The following is a 21,560-nucleotide window of genomic DNA, read 5'->3' as shown; positions in this document are numbered from 1 at the left end:
CTGGGCCAGAGGGGGAGCCCACTGTCCTGAAGGGTGAGACCCAGGTCAGGCAGCATTTATGACAAGCTGACTTAAGAGATCTTGGGCCTCAAAGGAACATCAGTGGTAGTCTGGCAGTACTCCTCATTGCCTGGTGGTGGCTACCAGTGAGGATCCTCTCCCTTTGGAAAGGGGAAGGAGGAAGGGAAGGACTGCTTTGTGTAGTTTCAGTACCAGTTTAGCTGCAGTATGCACACCAGGTAGACTTCTAAGGTTTTTGACTCTAGTCCCTGACTCCTGGATGGCACTTCTGGACCCACCTGGGACTTAGGGGACCTTGCTGCCCTGAAGGGAAGGACAGGCCTGGCTGGCTTTGCCATATCTGATTGTACAGTCCCAGGGCCTTGAGTGAACATAAGCAGTAGCTAGGGAGTGGTTATAGCAGGCCTTGGGTAAGACCTAGCACTTCTCTGGGTTCAGGTCTGACCCAATGCTGTCACAGTGGTGGTGGCTACAGGGATGCTTGTGTCACTCCACCCCAAGCTTTAGGTCTTTAGGTGGCTCAGAACAGAGAGAGAGAGAGAGAAAGGTGGGGGAAGGGGGAAGAGGGAGCGGGGGAGAAAGAGAGAGACAGAGAGACTGACTCTGTATGTTTGGGAGAAAGTAAGGGAAGGGAATAAGAGTGTATGCCTGGTGATCTAGAGAATTCTTCCAGATCTTATCTAAGACCATCAAGGCAGTACATGTATGAGTCTGCAAGAACCACAGTGTTGTTGGGCATGGGGTGCCCCCTAAAGCAGATACAGCTTAGATCACAACACCCAAGTCCTTTCAAATATCTGAAAAGCCTTCCCAAGAAGGATGACTACAAATAAGCTGAAACAGTGAAGACTATAATAAATATCTAACTCTCCAATGCCTAGACACTGAAGAATATCTGCTATCAACACCATCCAGGAAAACATGACCTCACCAATGAACTTTGTAAATAAGGCACGAGGGACCAATCATGGAGAAACAGAGATATGTGACCTTTCAGAGAGAGAATTCAAAATAGCTATGTTGAGGAAACTCATAGAAATTCAAGATAACACAGAGAAGAAATTTTGAATTCTATCAGATAAATTTAACAAAGAGATTGAAATAATTAAAAAGAATCAAGCAGAAATTCTGAAGCTGAAAAATACAGTTGGCACCCTGAAAAATATATCAGAGTCTTTTAATAGCAGAATTTATTAAGCAGAAGAAAGAATTAGTGAGGTTGAAGACTGGCTAATTGAAAATACACAGGCTGGGCGCAGTATCATACTTGTAATCCCAGCCCTTAGGGAGGCTGAGACTGGACTGCTTGAGCTCAGGAGTTTGAGACCAGCCTGGACAACATGGTGAAATCCTGTCTCTACAAAAAATACAAAAATTAGCTGGGTCTGATGGTGTGAGCCTGTGGTCTTAGCTACTCTGGAAGCTGAGATGGGAGGATTGCTTGAGCCCTGGAGGTGGAGGTTGCAGTGAGTTGAGATCATGCTACTGCATTCCAGCCTGGGTGACAGACTGAGACCCTTTCGCAAAAAAGGAAAAACAAGAAGCCTGCCTACAAGATCTAGAAAATAGCCTCAAAAGAGAAAGTCTAAATGTTATTGGCCTTAAAGAGGAGGTAGAGAAAGATAGAGGTAAAAAGTTTATTCGAAAGGATAATAACAGAGAATTTCCTGAACCTAGAGAAAGATGTCAGTATCCAAGTATGAGAAGGTTATAGAACACCAAGGAGATTTAACCCAAAGAAGACAACCTCAAAGCATTTAATAATCAAACTCCCAAAGGTCAAGGATAAAGAAAGGATCCTACAAGCAGCAAGAGAAAAGAAAGAAATAACATAAAATGGAGCTCCAGTACATCTGGCAGCACACTTTTCAGTGCAAACCTTAAAGGCCAGGAGAGAGTGGCATGTCATATTTAAAGTACTGAAGGAAAATAACTTTTATCCTAGAAGACTATATCTGGTGAAAATATCCTTAAAATGTGGTGGAGAAATGAAGACTTGCCCAGACAAACAAAACCTGAGGGATTTCATTAATACCAGACCTGTCCTACAAGAAATGCTAAAGGGAATACTTCAGTCAGAAAGAAAAGGACAGTAATGAGAAATAATCATCTAAAGTTAGAAATCTCACTGGTAATTGTAAGTACACAGAAAAACACAGAATATTGTAACACTGTAATTGTGGTGTGTAAACTACTTCTACCATAAGTAGAAAGACTAAAATATGAGCCAATCAAAAGTAATAATTACATCAATTTTTCAAGATGGTCAATAAAATAAGATATAAATAGAAACAGCAAAACGTTTAAAAGCAGGGGCATGAAATTAAGGCATAGAGTTTTTATTTGTTTTCTTTTTCTTTGTTTGTTGGTTTTTGTAAATAGTGTGAAGTTATCAGGTTAAAATAATGGGAAAGAAAGAAGGAAGAGAAGATCACAAAACAACCAGAAAACAAATAACAAAATGGCAGGAGTAAGTCCTTACTTATCAACAATAACATTGGATGTAAATGGACTAAACTCTCCCATCAAAAGACAGAGACTGGCTGGATGAAAAAACAAGACCCATTGATTGTTGCCTATAAGAAACACACTTCACCTATATAGACACACACAGGCTGAAAATAAAGGGAAGGAAAAAAATATTCCATGCTAGTGGAAACCAAAAAAGAGCGGGAGTAGTTATATTTACATTAGATAAAATAGATTTCAAGACAGAATCTGCAAGAAGAGCCAAAGAAGGTCACTACATAATGATAAAGGGGTCAGTTCAGCAAGGTGATATAACAATGTAAAATATGTATGTACCCAACACTGGAGCACCTAGATATATAAAGGGAATATTATTAGAGCTAAAGAGAGAGGCCGTGATACAATAATGGCTGGAGACTTCAAAAGCCATTTTCAGCATTGAACAGATCTCCCAGACAGAAAATCAACAAAGAAGCATCACACTTAATCTGCATTATAGACAAAAAGGATCTAATATTTACAGAACATTTCGTCCAAGAGCTGCAGAATACACATTCTTTTTCTCAGACATGAATTATTCTCAAGGTTAGAACACATTTTAGGTCACAAAACAAGTCTTAAAACGTTAAAAAAATTGAAATAAAATCAAGCCTCTTTTCTGACCACTATGGAGTAAAACTAGAAATTAATAAGAATTTTGGAAACTTTATAAATACATGGAAAGTAAACAATGTGCTCCTGAATAGTGGGTCAATGAAGAAATTACAAAGGAATTTGGGGGCCAGGCATGGTGGCTCATGCCTGTAATCCTAGCACTTTGGGATGCCGAGGTGGGTGGATCACGAGGTCAGGAGTTCGAGAGCAGTCTGACCAACATGGTGAAATCCTGTCTCTACTAAAAAACAAACAAACAAACAAAAATTAGCCGGGCATGGTGGCGTGCGCCTGTAATCCTAGCTACTCAGGAGGCCGAGGCAGGAGAATTGCTTCAACCTGGGAGTCAGAGGTTGCAGTGAGCTGAGACTGCGCCACTGCACTCCAGCCTGGGTGAAAGAGTGAGACTCCATCTCAAAAAACAAACAAAACAAAACAAAGAAGAAGAAGGAATTTGGGAAGTGAGGTGGCAGGGCAGAGGCTGGCAGCTCAGGCAGTGACCATGGCGTATCATGGCCTCATGGTGCCTCTCACTGTGATGAGCATGATCTGGGGCTTCGTTGGCTTCTTGGTGCCTTGGTTTATCCCTACGGGTCCTTACTGGGGAGTTGTCATTACCATATTGGTGACCTGTCCGGTTTTCTGCTGTCTTTTTGGCTGATTTCAGTTCTGGCCCAACTCAATCCTCTCTTTGGACCACAGTTGAAAAATGAAGCCATCTGGTATCTGAAGCATCATTGGCCTTGAGGAAGAAGATGTGCTCTACAGTGCTCAGTCTTTCAGGTCACGAGGAGAGAATGCCCTCTAGACGCAAAATCACCTCCAAACCAGACTACCTTTCTTGACTTGCCCATTTTGGCCATCAGTTGCCTCAAACATTAGCACCACATTTAAATGTCTTATTCTACAATGTAGTGTTTTTTTCCTTCACTTTTTTACACTTTAATGAATTATGTGCCTACTTAAACTGAACTGTGCTGACTCCACAAAATGATTGTGTACTCTTCTGAGATACAAGATGCTCTTCTTCTGAGAGATACGTTACTCTCTCCTTGGAATCTGGCACTTGAAGATGACTCCTGCCTTCTCACATGACAATCAATGAAGTGTTTAGAAACTGCTGCAAGACAAATAAGACTCCAGTGGGGCAGTCAGTAGGAAAGCATTTTCAGAGAGAAGAGCTATCTCCACAGAATTAGACCTTACTGTATAAATTTAGTATTTCTGCCATCTTTTGGAATAAATTATTTTTCTGCTTTCTATGGGGGAAAAAAAAAGGAATTTGGGCCAGGAACTGTGGCTCATGCCTATAATCCCGACACTTTGGGAGACGGAGGTAGGCAGATCACATGAGGCCAAGAGTTCCAGACCATCCTAGGCAGCATAGTGAAACCTTGTCTCTACAAAAACAAAACAAAACAAAAACAAAAACAAAAATAAAAATTAGCCAAGCGTGGTGGCATGTGCCTGTAGTCCCCATTACTTGGGAGGCTGAGGTAGGAGGATCGCTTGAGTCCAAGAGGTGGAGGTTGCAGTGAGCTGAGGTCATGCCACTGCACTCCAGCCTGGTTTTAAAAAAAAAATTGAAAAATTTCTGGAAACAAATGATAATGTAAATATAACCTACCAAAACCTTTGGAAGGCTGGGCATGGTGCCTCATGCCTGTAATCCCAGCACTCTGGGAGGCCGAGGCAGGCGAATCACTTGAGGTCAGGAGTTTGAGACCAGCCTGGCCAACATGGTGAAACCTCGTCCCTACTAAAAATACAAAAAGTAGCCAGGCATGGTGGCAGGTGCCTGTAATTCCAGCTCCCTGGGAGACTGAGGCACAAGAATTTCTTGAACCTGGGTGGTGGAGGCTTGCAGTAAGCCCAGATCGCTCCACTGTACTCTGGCCTGGGCGACAAAGTGAGATTCTGCCAAAAACAAAGCAAAACAAAAAAAACCCTATGGGATACAGTAAAAGCAGTACTCAGAGGTAATTTTATAGCTATAAGCGCCTATGTCAAAAAGAGGAAAAACTTCAAATGAACAATCTAATAATACATCTTAAAGAATTAGAAAAGCAAGGGAAACCCAAATCTAAAATTAGAAGAAAAGAAATAATAAAGATCAGAGCAGAAATAAATGAAATTGAAATGGAGAAACAATATGAAAGATCAATGAAACAAAAAGTAGTTTTTCCGAAGAGTTAAAACAAAATGACAAACCTTTAGTCAGACTAATAAAAAAAGAAGATCCAAATAAATAAAGTCAGAAATGAAAAAGGACACATTAGAACTAATACTGCAGAAATTTAAAGGGTCGTTAGTGGCTACTATGCCAACTATATGCCAATAAACTGGAAAATCTAAAAGAAGTGGACAAATTCCTAGATACATACAATCTACCAAGACTGAACCATGAAGAAATCCAAAATCTGAACAGACTAATAACAAACAACGAGATCAAAATCATAATAAATAGTCTCCCAGTAAAGAAAAGCCAGGGACCTGATGGCTTCACTGCTGAATTCTACCAGACATTTAAAGCAGAACCAACTGATACCAATCCTACTCAAACTACTCAAAATAAATAAATAAAATAAGACGAGGAGAGAATACTTCCAGAATTACTCTACGAGGCCAGTATTACCTTATACCAAAATCTGACAAAGACGTATCAAGAAAGGAAAACCACGGGTTAGTATCTCTGATGAATATTGATGCAGAAATCCTCAACAAAATACTAGCAAACTGAATTCAGCAATACATTGGAAAGATCATTCATTAGAAAGAGAATAATGAGTACCCAAGAGATTTGAGTAGAGGAGGAGATATGAAGCATCATCTCAGAGAAGGGGAAAGCTGGCCCTCTAGGGAAAGAGAATAGGGCTCTACAGAAACCAGGTTTGTGCCGGAGAATTCGTGGTAAAAGAAGTTAGTCAGTCTAGTTTATGCTGTTTTCCAAAAGATAGCTGAGTTTCAGTCAAGAGAGGGGTTGGATCTCTTTGGAGGGAGAGAGTGGCCACTTCCAAACCCTCTTACACAAAGCCCTGTGTTTTGGAATCTTTTACCCCAGGACCTAGTTTATCCAGTCTAATAGGAAACGAAAGGAAGAAAAGCTGTGAGAAGTGAAGAAGAGCAATTAGAAGACTAATTGGCTTAGTCTTGTTTTGTTTTGTTTTTATACAGGGTCTCACTGTGTCACCCAGGCTGGGGTGCAGTTGTGCAGTCTGGGCTCACTGCAACTTCTGCCTCCAGGGCTCAAACAGTCTATCCACCACAGCCCCCCCAAGTAGCTGGGATCCCAGGGGTGCGCCACCACACCTGGCTAATTTTTGTATTTTTTGTAGAAATGGGGTTTCACCATGTTGCTGAGGCTGGTCTTGAACTCTTAGATACTTTTCTGGAAAAACTATCCTGTTGGATTTGAAGCTGAAGTTGAGCTTATATATTTGTTTATTTTTTTTTTATTAATGTGTCCTCATGGAGTGCTTTGTATCCCATTCCTGCTTTGGTGTAGTTTTCTCAGTTGTTTTGTACACTGTATATTTGGAGGGGCCCTAGGATGCCATATTTTACATCAGACACAGTATGTGATTATTTCTTGCTTCTTTGTAGCCCCGAGCCTAGACATGTCATTTAAATCCTCCACATTGTTAATTTCAGTGAATTTACCCTTGTATCTCACAGCTAAATAGCCTTCTTTTTTTGTTACTTTTTGGACAGTAGGAGAGGCAAATTTGTTGAAAATAATAAAGCAAGAGTTGAATAATAATCACATTTTTGTGTAGAATGAAGTGAAACATTCTGGATTTGTTTCTTATATTAAGCTGTGATGCTGAAGTACATGTCATTTGGGGAATTGCCATATTTGAATCACTTTTGCATACAAATTAAACATCTCACATCAAAGAATTCTTAAAAGACATGCTTTCTAATTTCTTAAAATGATGGAATTCATTGAATTTCTTATCTGACATCTCCTAGAACAATTTTTAGCTTCTGTGTTTGCTACTATGACTAATTTTGGTGCTCGTTTTACCTGGGCTATGAATGTACCTTTGCTGTATTTTTTAGGGCTGCAGTTGTGAGACTAACATATTCGAATGTAGTGTAAGTTAGTAATCCTTGGGAACCTAGCGAAGTATCACATTTAATTTTCTATTAGATGAAAGAAACATGGAAACAGAATTGGAGATAGAAAGAACTGCACAAAACACAACTAATTAGAGCTGATCCCTGAAGCAGAAAAATGCAATTTAAAGTGAGCTTCCTTTGTATTTCTACTATTTGAGGAGTGTTGAAGATATGACTTTTAATAGTATAGTAACAAGTAAATAATACTAGTTATATTTAGCAAGCTCAAAATTGTAATATTGGAGTTCTCTATGCCATAACTTTTAAATTATTACAGCATCTAAAATACCCAATTTTAATTACAGGACAGTATAACTTGGCTTCTTAAGAAAACATTCATATAGGAGGCATAGTTGTGGTTCTGTTTCAAAATGTGTGTCATATAACCCTTGATAAATGTATGTATCATCCACACTGCAGTAAGATGCTTACATTAGATACAGAAATGGGGACCTGCCACAACAGTGTGGCAGTACCTGGATTTTATGCCTCTGGCTCGGTTTTCTCTGCCTGGAATGGTTTCTCCCTCCATATTCATCAGGTTTTGTGTGTGGTTTCCAGAAGGCAGCTGTGAGATTAGGAAAAGGGTATGCTTCTCTCTCCAGTATAGCTGCTAAGAGTCGTGGTTAAGGTACCCTGTATTGGTAAGAAGACACAGAGCACTATTACTGTTATCATCACAGGTAGGTTTCAGAATGGGGAGGCCTCTGCTGACTGCCGGTCTTTTTTTTGCACCTTCCTCTTTTAGCTACTGCCATGCAGTTGCTTGGTGGGTAGATTAAAAGGGGGAATTCAGAGGCTGATTCTGATGCATCTCTGAGATGATGTATGGACCGTTATCTATAGTGATCCCGATAGTTTTTTTTTTTCTTTTCTTTTGGTTAAGTCTGGGATCTGGGTAAGAAGCTATGAATTCTTTATGGGACTTGAGTTAGGTTTCTGCTCAGTAAATCTAGAAATTTTTTTATTAAATGTCAAGTATCAACTTAGGAGACAGACGTGATGGTCAGTTTACCATTGATTCTTGTGGGTCAGATATTCTGGTCACCACATTGTCCTTTGACTCACCGTGGCAGTTGTGCCCACCTGATCTGCAGGTAAGGGCTGCTACTGGCCTTTACTAATCCCAAATCTCATGGTTTCCACTGTGATCAGAGAACCAAATTCCACTGTCAGGATTTCTCACTGTCATCTCTGGCCTATAAAGGATAGCTACCTTAGAGCTCTTCAAAGATGCTGGTGCCCCCTTCACTAAGACGGTCTCCCAGGGTCATGTAAGGGGGGTGGTTTAAGGGGTGGCTGAGCAGGCTGTACTTTGTTGAGTCATTCCAGCGTTTCCAGTTTCCAGAGCTTTTAGATTCTGTCCTCTTCGGCAGTGGTTCTCAACCTTGACGGCATGTTGGTGTTAACTGAAGAATCCCGAGGGCCCTAAATTTGAAGAGGAAAGCTTGATTTCTTATAAGGGGTTGCAGCCTGCAGGTTGGCTCTCCTGACAGGCTGGAAAGTGTGGCTTCTGGCAGAAACTGAAAGCAGGCACTTCGAGGGAGGGAAGAATGGAATAGAAATTTATGCCAAATAAGTTGGCTAAGTATACATGTTTAATAGTTATAGGAGAAGCTGTGAACGTTCATGAAAGGGGTCACACACATGTGTAGAAAGTAAACATGCATGTTACATGCAGTCCGTGTTCACTTTGGGGTGGAGACTTAACATTTAAGTGCATAACAATTAGGCCCTAGGTGAAGCAGAAGACGGGAAGGCACTCAGTATACAGCCTCTGTAAACCAGCCAGAACCAGTCCGTGGTCGGTGACCTCTTATCAGGAGAAAGTTACTGAAATCAGTCTCTCATCCAATCAAAACTGTTATTTTGGCTTGTGAATAGGGGAGGTTGTCAGTTAGTCAACATCTGGCCGTCAGTGGGCTGCAGTTGTTTCAGCAGTGCTTGTCTTGAGGCCAGTGCTTATTTAGCTGCTAGAGAAAAACAAAAAACCCTGTGGCAGTTAGAACATAGTTTTTATTCTTTAAGTGTAAGGTGCGTGATCTAACCCTTGCCTAGGTCTTAGGTCTTGTTTATAATTTAGCATCTTATTGCCATGAGGAGTCTGTTCTGTCAGTCTTATGCTCTCTATTTTAACATTTAAATAAGTTCTTATGCCCAGGCTGTACCCCATATCATGTAATCCGTATCTCTGGGGGTGGATGGAAGTGTCTGTAGTCTTTAAAGCTACAAGGGTGATGCTAATGTGTAGGCAATATTGAGTACCACAGTAGTGGTTCTTAAAGTATGCTCCTAGACCAGCAGCATGAGCATTACTTGGCAACCTGTTAGAAATGCAAATTCTCAGATCTTACCCCAAATCTGCTAAATGAGAAACTCTGAGGAAGGGGTTTTGCGATCTATGTTTTTACAGACTCTTCAGTAATTCTGATGCACACTAAAATTTGAGAACCACTGCTCTAGTGTATGCTGGGGAAATTGTGGCATTTTGACTTCATTAATTAGAGGCCGTGTTTCAGTTGTCCAGCCTAGCAGACTCCCAGGTGTTTGAATCTCTGGTCTCCCAGGTGAGGCATTGTGAATGTGAGCTGCTTTTGAGATTTGGTTTGATTCTCAGGGGAGACTGTTTTCACCACTGTTTCGTTTAGTATCAAGGTCTCAACATTTCTTGCCAGCCTCTCTTGCAGGCTGGTTCATTTCTTATTCATATATCCTTGAGGTACCAATTTAATATTAATGGTCTCCTATTTGATACTACACTATGGGCAGGAGCTGAGGGTTGTCTCTTGTTCCATTTCAGAAGGTCATTTCAAGGTCACCAAGAGTTTAGCATATTTCCCCCCACCCCCACCCGGGGTTAAAGTATCCTGATTCTCTGTTGCCTCTATTTGTTCCCTGTTTTTCTCTATCTCTCTGTTGTCCTGTTTTCTGTTTCCCTTTTTCTGTCAGTTTTCTTCTTTTCTGTCTATTTTTGGTCTTTGAGGTTTTCTTAATTTCTTGCAAATTTAGGTATGCATTTTATAAAGATATTTTATCTAGCATATTTTGTTTATTTCAATGGGAGTAATATTCAGAAGATTTTGTCTGCTATTCACCAGAAATGGAAAAAGTAATTTTATTTGAGTAATCTGCTTTTGAACTATAGATTTATTACAGATTTATTGCAATTTGATACTCAATTTCTTGACTTAGTCTGCTTGGCAGATTGATCAGTGTACTTTTTAAAATGAAAACAATTTTTTAAAAGAGTAGTTTTAGGTTTACATCAAAATTGAGAGAAAGGCACAAAGACATCTCATATACCCCTGCCCTCACACATGTACAGCCTCTCCTATTAATATCCTGCATCAAAGTGGTGCATTTGTTCTAGTCAATAAACCTACATTGGCACATTATTGTCACCCAAAGTCTGTAGTTTACATTGTGCTTTGCTCTTGGTGTTATACATTTCTTTGGGTTGAGAAGAATGTATGAAAACATGTATCTACCATTATAGTATAATACAGAGTATTTTCACTATCCTACAAATCCCCTGTGCTCTGCCTATTTTTTATTTTTCCTTTCCCCTAACCCCTGGCAGTCATTGACCTTTTTACCGTCTTCACGGTGTTGCCTTTTCCAGAATGTTGTATATAGTCTACGGTTCATATGCTGCTTTTCTGGTGATTGGTGCTTTGCAACCCTAGTGTCAGATCCATGACATAAATGTTGGTACAGATCTTAGCTGCTATACAAATGCTCCTCTACCCTAAGATATGGATGCAATAGTTTACTGTTTTATTAACAATTCTTTTAAAGTAGTAGAACTCCTTCATGACTACCTCTAGCTAGAGTGATGTTTTTGCATTGAATGATCAGTCAGGATAGGCTAGCTTATGTTATGGTAACAAACAGCATCAAAATCTCAGAGGGTTGCTGCAGGCCTAGCTGGCTCTTGTGAGCAGCTCACCTCAGTACTCCAGGCTGCTTTCATCTTATGTGGCACTTCTATCCAGCATAGTGCCTTAACAGTTTCCAGAGACAGAGGAAGAGAGTATGGAAAATTGCACATAGGAATACATACATCATTTCCACTTTCAGTTAATTGGCTAGAACTAGTCACATGGCCCTACCTGACTCTAAGGAGGGCTGGGAAATGTTTTTGTGTCCAGGAAGGGCAGGAAACTGGACAGCACTATCTATTACTTTTTAAGGTTGATTCTGCCTAACTTAGGCATAAAGGGTATTTATTAGAAGAAAATGAGCAAGGTCAAAGGCTCCAAGAGAAGATTGGAATAGTCAGCTATTCCTGGCAGCTAGACCTGGCATCTCCCGAGGGTTTCTGGACCTGGACTCCCTTGGAGTTCTGTTTGGGGATACTGCTAGAAGGAAAAAGTGAACTTCAGCTGTTCCTTCACTCTGTGTCACTCCATTCCAGGTTCAGATTCCTGAGCAAGAGCCTTGCTGGCTGAAACTTAGGCTGTGGTTCTGCCCTTGACTGTACCTGACTGTAGGACGAAAGGGTTTTCTGAAGAGAGCCAGGGACCCTTTCAGGTTTTGTATTTGAAGGGCAGAATGTCTGATTTGCTGTTGTACAGACCAGGCACAGTGCAGGAAAGGTATTTCCTCAGAAGGAAGTTGAGGGGTGTTAGGAAGAGGGACTGGATGACTGGTGACCAAAAAATGGCAGATTTCTTTTGTAGTTGACATTTGTTGATGTCTAATTTAAAAAATCCAGGAAGTAGATAAAGTTTGTGTACCTAGTATCTCCAAACTTTTTAAATGACTGTGAAAGACTGTATGAGAAATCTACTTATGCATTTTTCTTGCTTTTTGTTACAGTTCATTATCTTTAAGAGAAGGAATCTACCAGTTATAGGTTGTTTGTTTACATTTAGGCCTCAACAGGGAAGTGACAAGATAGCAGTCCTTGCTTCTCCTTGATTTAGCTTTAGGAATTAGATGCCAATTAGAGATGCCAGTTTGAATGCATTTAGCCAATTTTCATGCAGAGAATTAGTGATAATGTTAAAATTTTGATTTTGGTCCAGATGTCACCAAAGAGATCTTATAGACAACCTTGCAAGGACATTTTCAGAGTTATTAATTACAGAACAGAATTTTATTCTCTTCAGTTTCATTATCTGTCTCCCCTGGCATTATCGGCCTTTCCTTATCTGTTCAGTATGTCCATTTTCTTTTTTAACCAACACTTGTGAAACCGAGAGTTTGAAGTTTCAAGCTGACAGATGTGATTTTTCTTGTCAAGGCTTAATAAAATATACAGCATCCGAAGGATTCTAAGATTTAATAGAAATAAAATAGAACAAGGATTAAAAAAGGAGTGGGGATTATGAGGTTTACAGTGTTCTTATTTTATGTGCCCTAGCTATGTTTGGGACCTTGAAAGTAGTGTACTAAGAAACCACTTAGAAGAAAGGGCAAAGTGGTATCAAATAGAATTCCCTCTTCATTCGGAATTGTGGAATGCCTCTTATTTCAGAGGTTAGGGAAGAATACCGAATTATTTTAAAAATTGTGTTGTTGGTGTAATTACTGCTATATCTCCCATTGGTAGTAGTTAAGTAGGGTTTTAAAATGTCCCTTTGGCCTAGTAAAACACTGACCATAATAGGAAATGCCTGATATATTCTGAATCTGGAGATTAATTCAGTTTCTTTTTGTAGCTGTTAAATGTATATCCACTAACATGGAACTTTAACAACTATATTTTGAGAGTCAAAAGCAAGCAAATATGTCTTTGCAAGTGTCAGAATATTAGTTGTATAACTGCAGAACTTCCACATTTATTAGAATTAGCTTTCTAATTCATCATCTTCCTGTCTTTGACTTAAGAGATGCAGTCTAGGGCATATGAGATTGAAGCACGTTTGACCTTTTCATATCTGTCAGATGACTTCAGACAAAGCCAAAAAGGCCTGGCTCCTCCCAGTCATATTTGTTATAAAATAGGTTTTGATTTCAAAGAAGTAGTTTGGAAAATGGCAGCACAGTCTTAAATTACTATTTGCAGTATTCAGCCAACCAATCATGCCTGTGGCTGCCCAAGAATAGTTTCCGTTAGGTTAATAGAACCAGTGATGGTATAGATATGCCTCAAAGCATAATGGTATTAGAAATAAGACCAAAAAACTCATTTTCCTTCTTGTATGATTTTCAGAAATTTCACACAATAATAGCATGATACTTGAATATCCTATTTTTATCTTTTAGTTTCAATGGTAAAATTTTTTTTTTTTTTTGAGATGGAGTCTTGCTCTGTTGCTCAGGCTGGAGTGCAGTGGCATGATCTTGGCTTGCTGCAACGTCTTCCTCACAGGTTCAAGTGATCCTCTGGTCTCAGCCTCCCGGGTAGCTGGGACTACAGGTGTGTGCCACCATGCCTGGGTAATTTTTGTAGTTTTGGTGGAGACAAGATCTCACCAGGTTGGCCAGGCTGCTTTTGAACTCCTGACTTCAGGCCATCTGCCTGCCTCGGCCTCCCAGAGTGTTGGGATTACAGGTGTGAGCCACCACACCTGGCCTCAATGTTAGGCTTTTTAACAGTAATTTTAATGTTAGAAGGCCAGGAGGATTTTTAAAGACTAGAGGAAAACATACGTAATAATAATATACACATATTCCTTGGACTTCTGAGTTTGAAGAACTAAGTATATTTTACCTTATTCATTTAGTATTGGCATTTTCAACTGCCATTGTACCTAGGTCAACAGATACATTTTTTACCCTTGGTATTTGTTATTTTTGTATCATATTTGTTCCTTATTCTTATATTTTACTTTTTATTATTATTTCTTTAAATTTTAATGCAACAAATGAAAAATCTGTACAAATAACCTTGAGGAGAACCATTATCTGTTGAGTACTTTTTAATGCTATCCAAAGTTAACTTTTGCAAGTGAGATGTGAGGTTGCTGTGGCATTACTGGAATAAATTATATGATGTGTGTCTATTTACAAGACACTGAGTTCCAAAGCAATTTCTATTATGCTGGAGGCAGTCCAGACAGTTTTATCACTTTAAGGGACTGTAGCATTAAAATGTTTTAAATTTCCAGTGACGCTTGCTGACACAAAATACCAGTGGATTATAAAATGGAGAAATGCTGTAAATCCCTGCCACTAACTTTGTAAAGCAGAAAGCCAGATCTGGGTTTTGAATTTAATATGAGATTGATAGTTCTTTAAATTAAACTTTTTATTCTGAGATAATTGTGGATTCATGCCCAGTTGTGATCCAACATTGGGGATCAAATTTCAACTTGAGATTTGTAGGGGACAAATATCAAAACTATATAAGAAATAGTACAGAATAATAATAATTTCTCTCTGTAAGAAATAATAGATCCTGTGTATACTTCATCCAGTTTTCCTCAATGGTAATGTCTTAAAAAAGTGTAGTACAATATTACAACCAGAATATTGACATTGAAACAGTTAAGGAAAATAAGAGTTTCATTACTGGAAGGACCCCTCATATTCCCTTTTTATGACCCTATCCTCTTACCCTACTGCATGTGCTGCCCTCCACCCCCAAAGCCAATCTGTTTTCCATTTATATATTTTTGTCATTTTGAGAATGTTGTATAAATAGTCATATGGTTTGTAACCTTTTGTGGTTGGCGGTTGGCTTTTTTCATTTGGCATCATTTTCTGGAGATTCCTCTAGGTTGTTGGATGTATCAATTGTTTGTTCATTTTTATTGCTGTGAAGTATTCTGTGGTATGGTTGAATCACAGTTTGTTTAACCACTTACCCATTGAAAGATACCTGGGTCATTTCCAGTTTTGACAATTACAAATAAAACTACTATAAACATCCATTTACAGATGTTTGTGTGGACAAAAGTCTTCCTTTCTCTTGGATAAATGCTCAGGAGTGCAGTTGCTGGGTCCTGTGGTAGTTGCATATTAGGTGCTTTTTTTTTAGAAAAACTGCCAGAGTTTCCCGAGTGACTGTACTGTTTTACATTCTCACCGGCAATGTATAAGTGATTCTGTTTCTCATCATCCTGGGCAGCTTTTGGTGTTGTCACTATTTTTTATTTTTACCATTCTGATGAATGTGTAGTGATATCTTATTTTGGTTTTAATTTATATTTCCCTAATTGCCAACGATGTTGAACATCTTTTTATGTGCTTATTTGGTGGCTGCATATCCTCTTTGGTACAATGTCTCTGTGCTTTTGGTGTCAAGTGTACTTTTTAACCTAGTACTAGAACCTGAAGACGTTATCCTGTATTTTCTTCTGGAAGCTTTATAGTTTTATGTTTTAAATTTAAGACTATGATCCATTTTGAGTTAATTTTTTGTGTCAAGTGCCACACTTAGGTCAAGGTTCATTTTTTGCTTTCCTATGGATGCCTGGTTGCTTCAGCACTGTTTATTGAAAATGTTGACTTTTCTCCATTGGACTGCCTTTGCACCTTTGTCAAAAATCACTTGGCTATTCTTGTGTGGAGCTATTTCTGAATTCTGTTTGGTTCCATTGATCTATGTGCCTACCCCACCAGTAATGCCTGTGTTAGCCTGTTTTGCTTTGTTATAAGGGAACACCTGAGGCAGGGTAATTTATAAAGAAAAGAGATTTATTTGGCTCACAATTGTGCAGGCTATAGAAGCATGGTGGCTGCTTCCACTCATGGCAGAAGGTGAAAGGGAGTAGACATCACATGGTGGGAGAGAACGAAAGAGAGAGGAGGGAGGTACCAGAGTCTTTTTAACAGCCAGATCTCCTGAGAACTAAGAGTGAGAACTCAATCCCACAGGAATGGCATTAAGTCGTTCATGAGGGATCTTCCCCATCATACAAACACCTCCCACAAGGCCCCACATCCAACACTGGGGATCAGATTTACACATGAGAATTGGAGGGGATGAATATCCAAACTGTATCAATTCCAAACAGTCTTCATTACTGTAGTAGCTATATAAGTCTTGAAACCAGGTAGAATAATTGCAGCCATTTTTTTTTTCCCTTATTAGATGGGGGTTTCACTCGGTTGCCCAGGCTGGAGCGCAGTGGCTTGATCATAGCTCACTGCAACCTTGAACTTCAGGGCTCAAGCAGTCCTCCCACCTTAGTCTCTTGAGTAGCTAGGACTCTAAGCATGCACCACCATGCCTGGCTAATTCTTTTTTTAAATTATTTTTGTAGAGACAAGGTCTCACTTTGTTTCCCAGGTTGGTCTCAAACACCTGAGCTCAAGCCATCCTCCCGTATTGGCCTCCCAATGTGTTGGTATTACAGGCCTGAGTCACTATGTCTGGCCCACGTTTTCTTCCTTTTTCAAAATTGTTTTGGCTGTTCTAATTCTTTTGACTTTCCATATAAATGTTAGAATAATTTTGATATCTATAAAGAATTGTTTCAGAATTTTGATAGGTATTTGATTAGATCTATCCATTAATATGGGGAGAATCGACATTTTCCACTATGTTGAGTCTTCCTATCTATGGACATAGTCTATTATTCCATTTATTTAGGTGTTCTTTGATTTCTTTAAATAGCATTGTGAACTTTCAGCTTACAAATCCTGTACCTGTTTTGCTAGATTTATACCTGAGTATTGTTTTTTGGGGGGGATTGTAAATGGTGTTTTAAATTTCAGTTTCCATGTGTTTATTGCTAATATATGAAAGTACGGTTGTTTTTTGAATGTTAATTTTGTATCCTGTGACCTTGCTGAATTCACTTACTAGTTCTAGGGAGGTTTTTTCTTTAGACTCCTTGGGTCTTTCTATGTTGGCAATCATGTCATTTGCAAATAATTATCTGTTTCATATTGGGTGAGTTGTGATAGTTTGTATTTTTTGAGGAGTTGGTCCATATTTTCTATGTGGTGAAATTTATATATATACAGCTGTTCGTAGTATTCCTTTATTATTCTTCTGATGTCTGCTCATTTTCTATATAGTTGTTTTATCATTTTTTAAAATTTAGAAATACAAAAATTTCATTAGCAAATAATTGTATATATTGAATACAATGTGATGTTTTGATGTATGTGTGTACTGTGGACTGTGGAATGATATCTGTTACTTCACATATTTCATATTTTTTAAAGTGAGAACATGAAAAATCTACTTTTCTTTTCTTTTTTTTTTTTTGAGACAGAGTTTCGCTTTGTCGCCCAGGCTGGAGAGCAGTGGCGCAGTTGGCTCACTGCAACCTCCGCCTCCTGAGTTCAAGCGATTCTCTTGCCTCAGCTTCCTAAGTAACTGAGATTACAGGCACGTGCCACCATGCCTGGCTAATTTGTGTATTTTTAGTAGAGATAGGGTTTTGCCATGTTGGTCAGGCTGGTCTTGAACTCCTGACCTTGTGATCCGCCCACCTTGGACTCTCAAAGTGCTAGGATTACAGGCATGAGCCACTGTGCCTGGCTGTAAAATCTACTCTTTTAGCAATTGTGAAATACGTATAATTATGAACTACGGTCACCGTGCTGTGCAGTAGATCTTGAAAACCTGTTCCTCCTGTCTAACTGAAGCTTTGTACCCTTTCATCAACATCTCCCTGTTCCCCACCCCACCCCCAGCCTCAGGTAACCACTGTTCTACTCTCCCCGTCTATAAATTTCACTTTTTTTGGTTTCACATATGAGTAAGATGATGCAGTATTTGTCTTTCTGTGCATGAGAAGGGGATGTTGAAGTTCACAGCTGTAATTGTGGATTTGTCTGTTTATCTTTCCAGTTCTATCAGTTTTTGCTTCACGTATTTGGCAGCTCTTTTGTTTAGCAATACACATTTAGGATTGGTATGAATTTTTTGATTTATTGACTTCCATTTAGTGTAATTATTGATGTGTTTGATCTGAAGTCTGTAATTTTATTTTTGTTTCCTGTTTGTTCTCAGTGTTTTTCATTTCTATTTTCTTTTTATTACCTTCCTGTGGTTTACTGAACTTTTTTTTTTTTTACCACTCCATTTGGACTTTTGCTATAGTGCTTTCAAGTATATCTCTTTGTATGGATTCTTTTTAGTGATTGCTGTGTTTGTTATATACATACCTACATACATAACACAGTCTACTGGTGTCACCGTTTTTACTAGTTCAAGTGAAGTATAGAAAACTTACCCTTCTTTTCATCCCTTTACCCTCTCTCTTTTTAATATAATTCTCTTGAATGTATTCTCTAAATGTCTTTAGAACCAAATCAGACATTTTTACAATTTTTGCTCAATGACCAAAGATAATTTAGAAAACTTAATAGCAGTAGGAATGCCTATTGTATTTACCTATATTTTGGCCTACTGTGTTCTTGCTTTCTTTCTGATATTTCAAGGTTTCTTCTTTCATCATTTTCTTTCTCTTTTACAGTACTGTGCTTGTGACAATTTGCTGTTTTTGTAGGTAAAAAATTGCTAAACACTGGCAATTTCAGATGATTCAACATAGTAGATGATCAGCAAAGGTCAAAGGAAAAGGAAGCCTGTATGTAGAAGTGACCTGCTGCAAGGACTGATGTGAAGCCATATAGTTCCGTTTATTTCCTCACCCACTTCATGTAGATGATTCATTATGTGTAAGGCAGTGAGTGGCGAGAGTTACACATTTGGTACATCCATACAATGGAATACCATTCAGCAATAAAAAGGAATGAACTGGCTGGGCACAGTGGCTCATACCTGTAATCCCAGCACTTTGGGAGGCTGAGGCAGGTGGATCACTTGAAGTCAGGGGTTCGAAACTACCTGTGCCAACATGGTGAAACCCAGTATCTCCTAAAAATACAAAAATCAGCTGTATGTGGTCGTCTGCACCTATAATCCCAGCTACTCGGGCTGAGACAGGAGAATCTCTTGAGCCTAGGAGGCAGAGATTGCAGTGAGCTGAGATCGTGCCACTGCACTCCAGCCTGGGTGACAGAGTGAGACTCTATCTCAAAAAAAAAAAAAAAAAAAAGAATTATTGATACGTGCAGCAACATGGATGAATCTCAAATGCATTATGCTGAAAGAAGCCAGACAAAAAAGAATATATAGTATATGATCTAATATAGTATATGATCTACATAAAATTTAGAAAATACATGCTAATGACAAAGTAAATTGATGGCTTTCTGGGGAGGAGGGGAAAGAAGTAAGTAGGAAAGAAGGATTACAGAAGGACATGGAGGAAACACTGGAGGGCTTTTGTTATCTTGATTGTAGTGATGATTTCACAGGTGTATACATATGCCAAATGTGTCTAATTGTACACTTTAAATATATGCATTTATTTTGTATAAGTTATACCTCAGTAAGCCTGTTAAATTCCACATTAACAAGTGCTCCTACAGTGCATGACCACTGTGCAGCTCTCCCACCTGCATCTCCAACTTTTTCATACTCTTATTTGCAAAATGAGACCAGTGATTGCATGCTTGGATGTTGTGGAATTGTCAAATTGCTTTGAAGTTTTTAAGCACTCACTTTCAGTTTTTAAACTAATGTCTTTGTCAGTGGTAAGAAATAGTCTTGTCTGTGCACCACACTTTGAGTCACATTGAGAATAGTGCTTCCACACTATTTTATATGCATTTTTTTTCCTTCTCAGAGTGGAGCCATTCTGTATGTGTCATTCTGAAACTGTTCTTATCATGGTTGCACTATGATTTGATTAATCTGTGTTCTGGTGTATGAACTCTGGCAATGAGTGTATGTGATTTTCTTAGCATGACTCCTAGGAAATTAACTAGATCTGATAAAACATGCTGCCGAGTTTCAGCGTACATTATATTACAGCTTTAGTATAACATTCCCAGGCTCTGATTTTTTAAGAAATCATGTAAAAGTTTAATACAATATAAGAACTTTTTAAACTGTGGTGTGCTGGAGCATACCAGGGACATGGCATGGTAAAATTCGTTTTCAGATCCTGGCTGTCCAAGTGAACTGGATGGCTTGGGGCCAGTTGCCGGAACCTCTCTCAGCCTCTGTTTACTCTTTAAAGATAGGGCAACAATTAATTGCCTCTCAGGATTAGTGATACAGTGGAAGTGCTTCATAAACTGAAAAGTGAGTCAGGTGCACTGGCTCACTCCTGTAATCCCAGCACTTTGGGAGGTGGAGGTGGATCACTTGAGGCCAGGAGTTTGAGAGCAGCCTGGCCAACATGGCAAAACCTTACTAAGAATACAAAAATTAGCTGGACTTGGTGGCATGCACTTGTAATCCCAGCTACTCGGGAGGTTGAGGCACAAGAATCTCTTGAACCTGGGAGGCAGAGGTTGTAGTTAACCAATATTATGCCACTGCACTCCAGCCTGGGTAAAATAAAATTAAAAAATTATAAACTGAAAAGGGCTATCTATATGTGTTTATTTTACTGGATATATTTCTAAGCTTCATCTAGGAGAGTCACTGTATTTTCAGGAATATAAGGCCCATATTTTGAAAATAATTTGGAAAATAGTTCTTAGAAATGGTGACTTTTACAGAGTATCTTGCTTTTTACATATAGGTTTAAGAACTGAGAGATACACTTGAAATAATTTACTTTTTTTCTCTTTGCAGGCAATTGTTCTCTTAACTGAATTAATTAGGGAAAACTTCAGGAACAGTAAATTAAAACAGTGCCTTTTACCAACCCTTGGGGAGCTGATCTATCTTGTAGCCACCCAGGTGAGACTGTCTGATTAACTCTATTGCTGTTTGACATGTTCTGACATACTCTGGCTGACAAGTATTAATATCCTATAAAAGTTTTTTGACTTTGCCCCTTAGAGCATGCTTAAGGAACTTCGGATAAATTTTACCTCTTGGGGAGAGAATTTCTCAGTGTTTCTCGGTCTCTTTCTATCTTACCCTGTCTCCCTCCTCCCTTCCTTCCAGTGCCTCTTTTCCTTTGAAATGTATGTGATTTGAAGGCCATATTTTAAAACCAATGAACTGAAAGTCCCTCAGGTACTCCCAAGGTTGCTGCCATCCTTGACTCCTTTAGGCAAGAGAAGACCATTGGTTCTTTCCATAGAAAGCTCCATTTCAGTTTAAATAAAACACAGCTTTGTGCAAATACAGCTTTAAACATGACTATGGACATTTGTGAAGGCAGAATTTGACTTCTTATATCTAAAGTTACAATATGGAAGTGCTACTGAATTCAACAAGGCAAAATTTAATATTCCATTAATGTGGTTTTTTAAAAAAGAATATTATGGAATAGATAGTGGTAAGTTATGGATTAGTCATTTAGTGTCATACTCTGAGAGTTTTAAATACTGGTAAGTTATAAGTAATTAAGGAACTTCTGTCATTGTATTTCTTTGTTTGTTTGTTTTGAGATAGGGTCTCACTCTGTTGCCCA

The 21,560-nt window shown here is 38.9% G+C and overlaps 1 protein-coding gene across 1 annotated transcript in view; it reads left to right on the top strand.

Moving 5' to 3' along the window:
- The window catches only part of ULK4 (unc-51 like kinase 4), a 728,320-nt gene that overhangs the window by 100,941 nt on the left and 605,819 nt on the right, over positions 1–21,560 (top strand). The window contains exon 18 of the mRNA XM_011950984.1: positions 20,771–20,878. Coding sequence (XP_011806374.1) covers positions 20,771–20,878 — 108 coding nt within the window. The remainder of the gene's footprint in view (positions 1–20,770; positions 20,879–21,560) is intronic.

This window comes from Colobus angolensis, unplaced genomic scaffold, assembly GCF_000951035.1.
Source record: "Colobus angolensis palliatus isolate OR3802 unplaced genomic scaffold, Cang.pa_1.0 Scaffold311, whole genome shotgun sequence".
NCBI lineage: Eukaryota > Metazoa > Chordata > Mammalia > Primates > Cercopithecidae > Colobus > Colobus angolensis.
The sequence above is the reverse complement of the archived record's forward strand: the minus strand, read 5'-3'. Positions and strand labels throughout refer to the sequence as shown.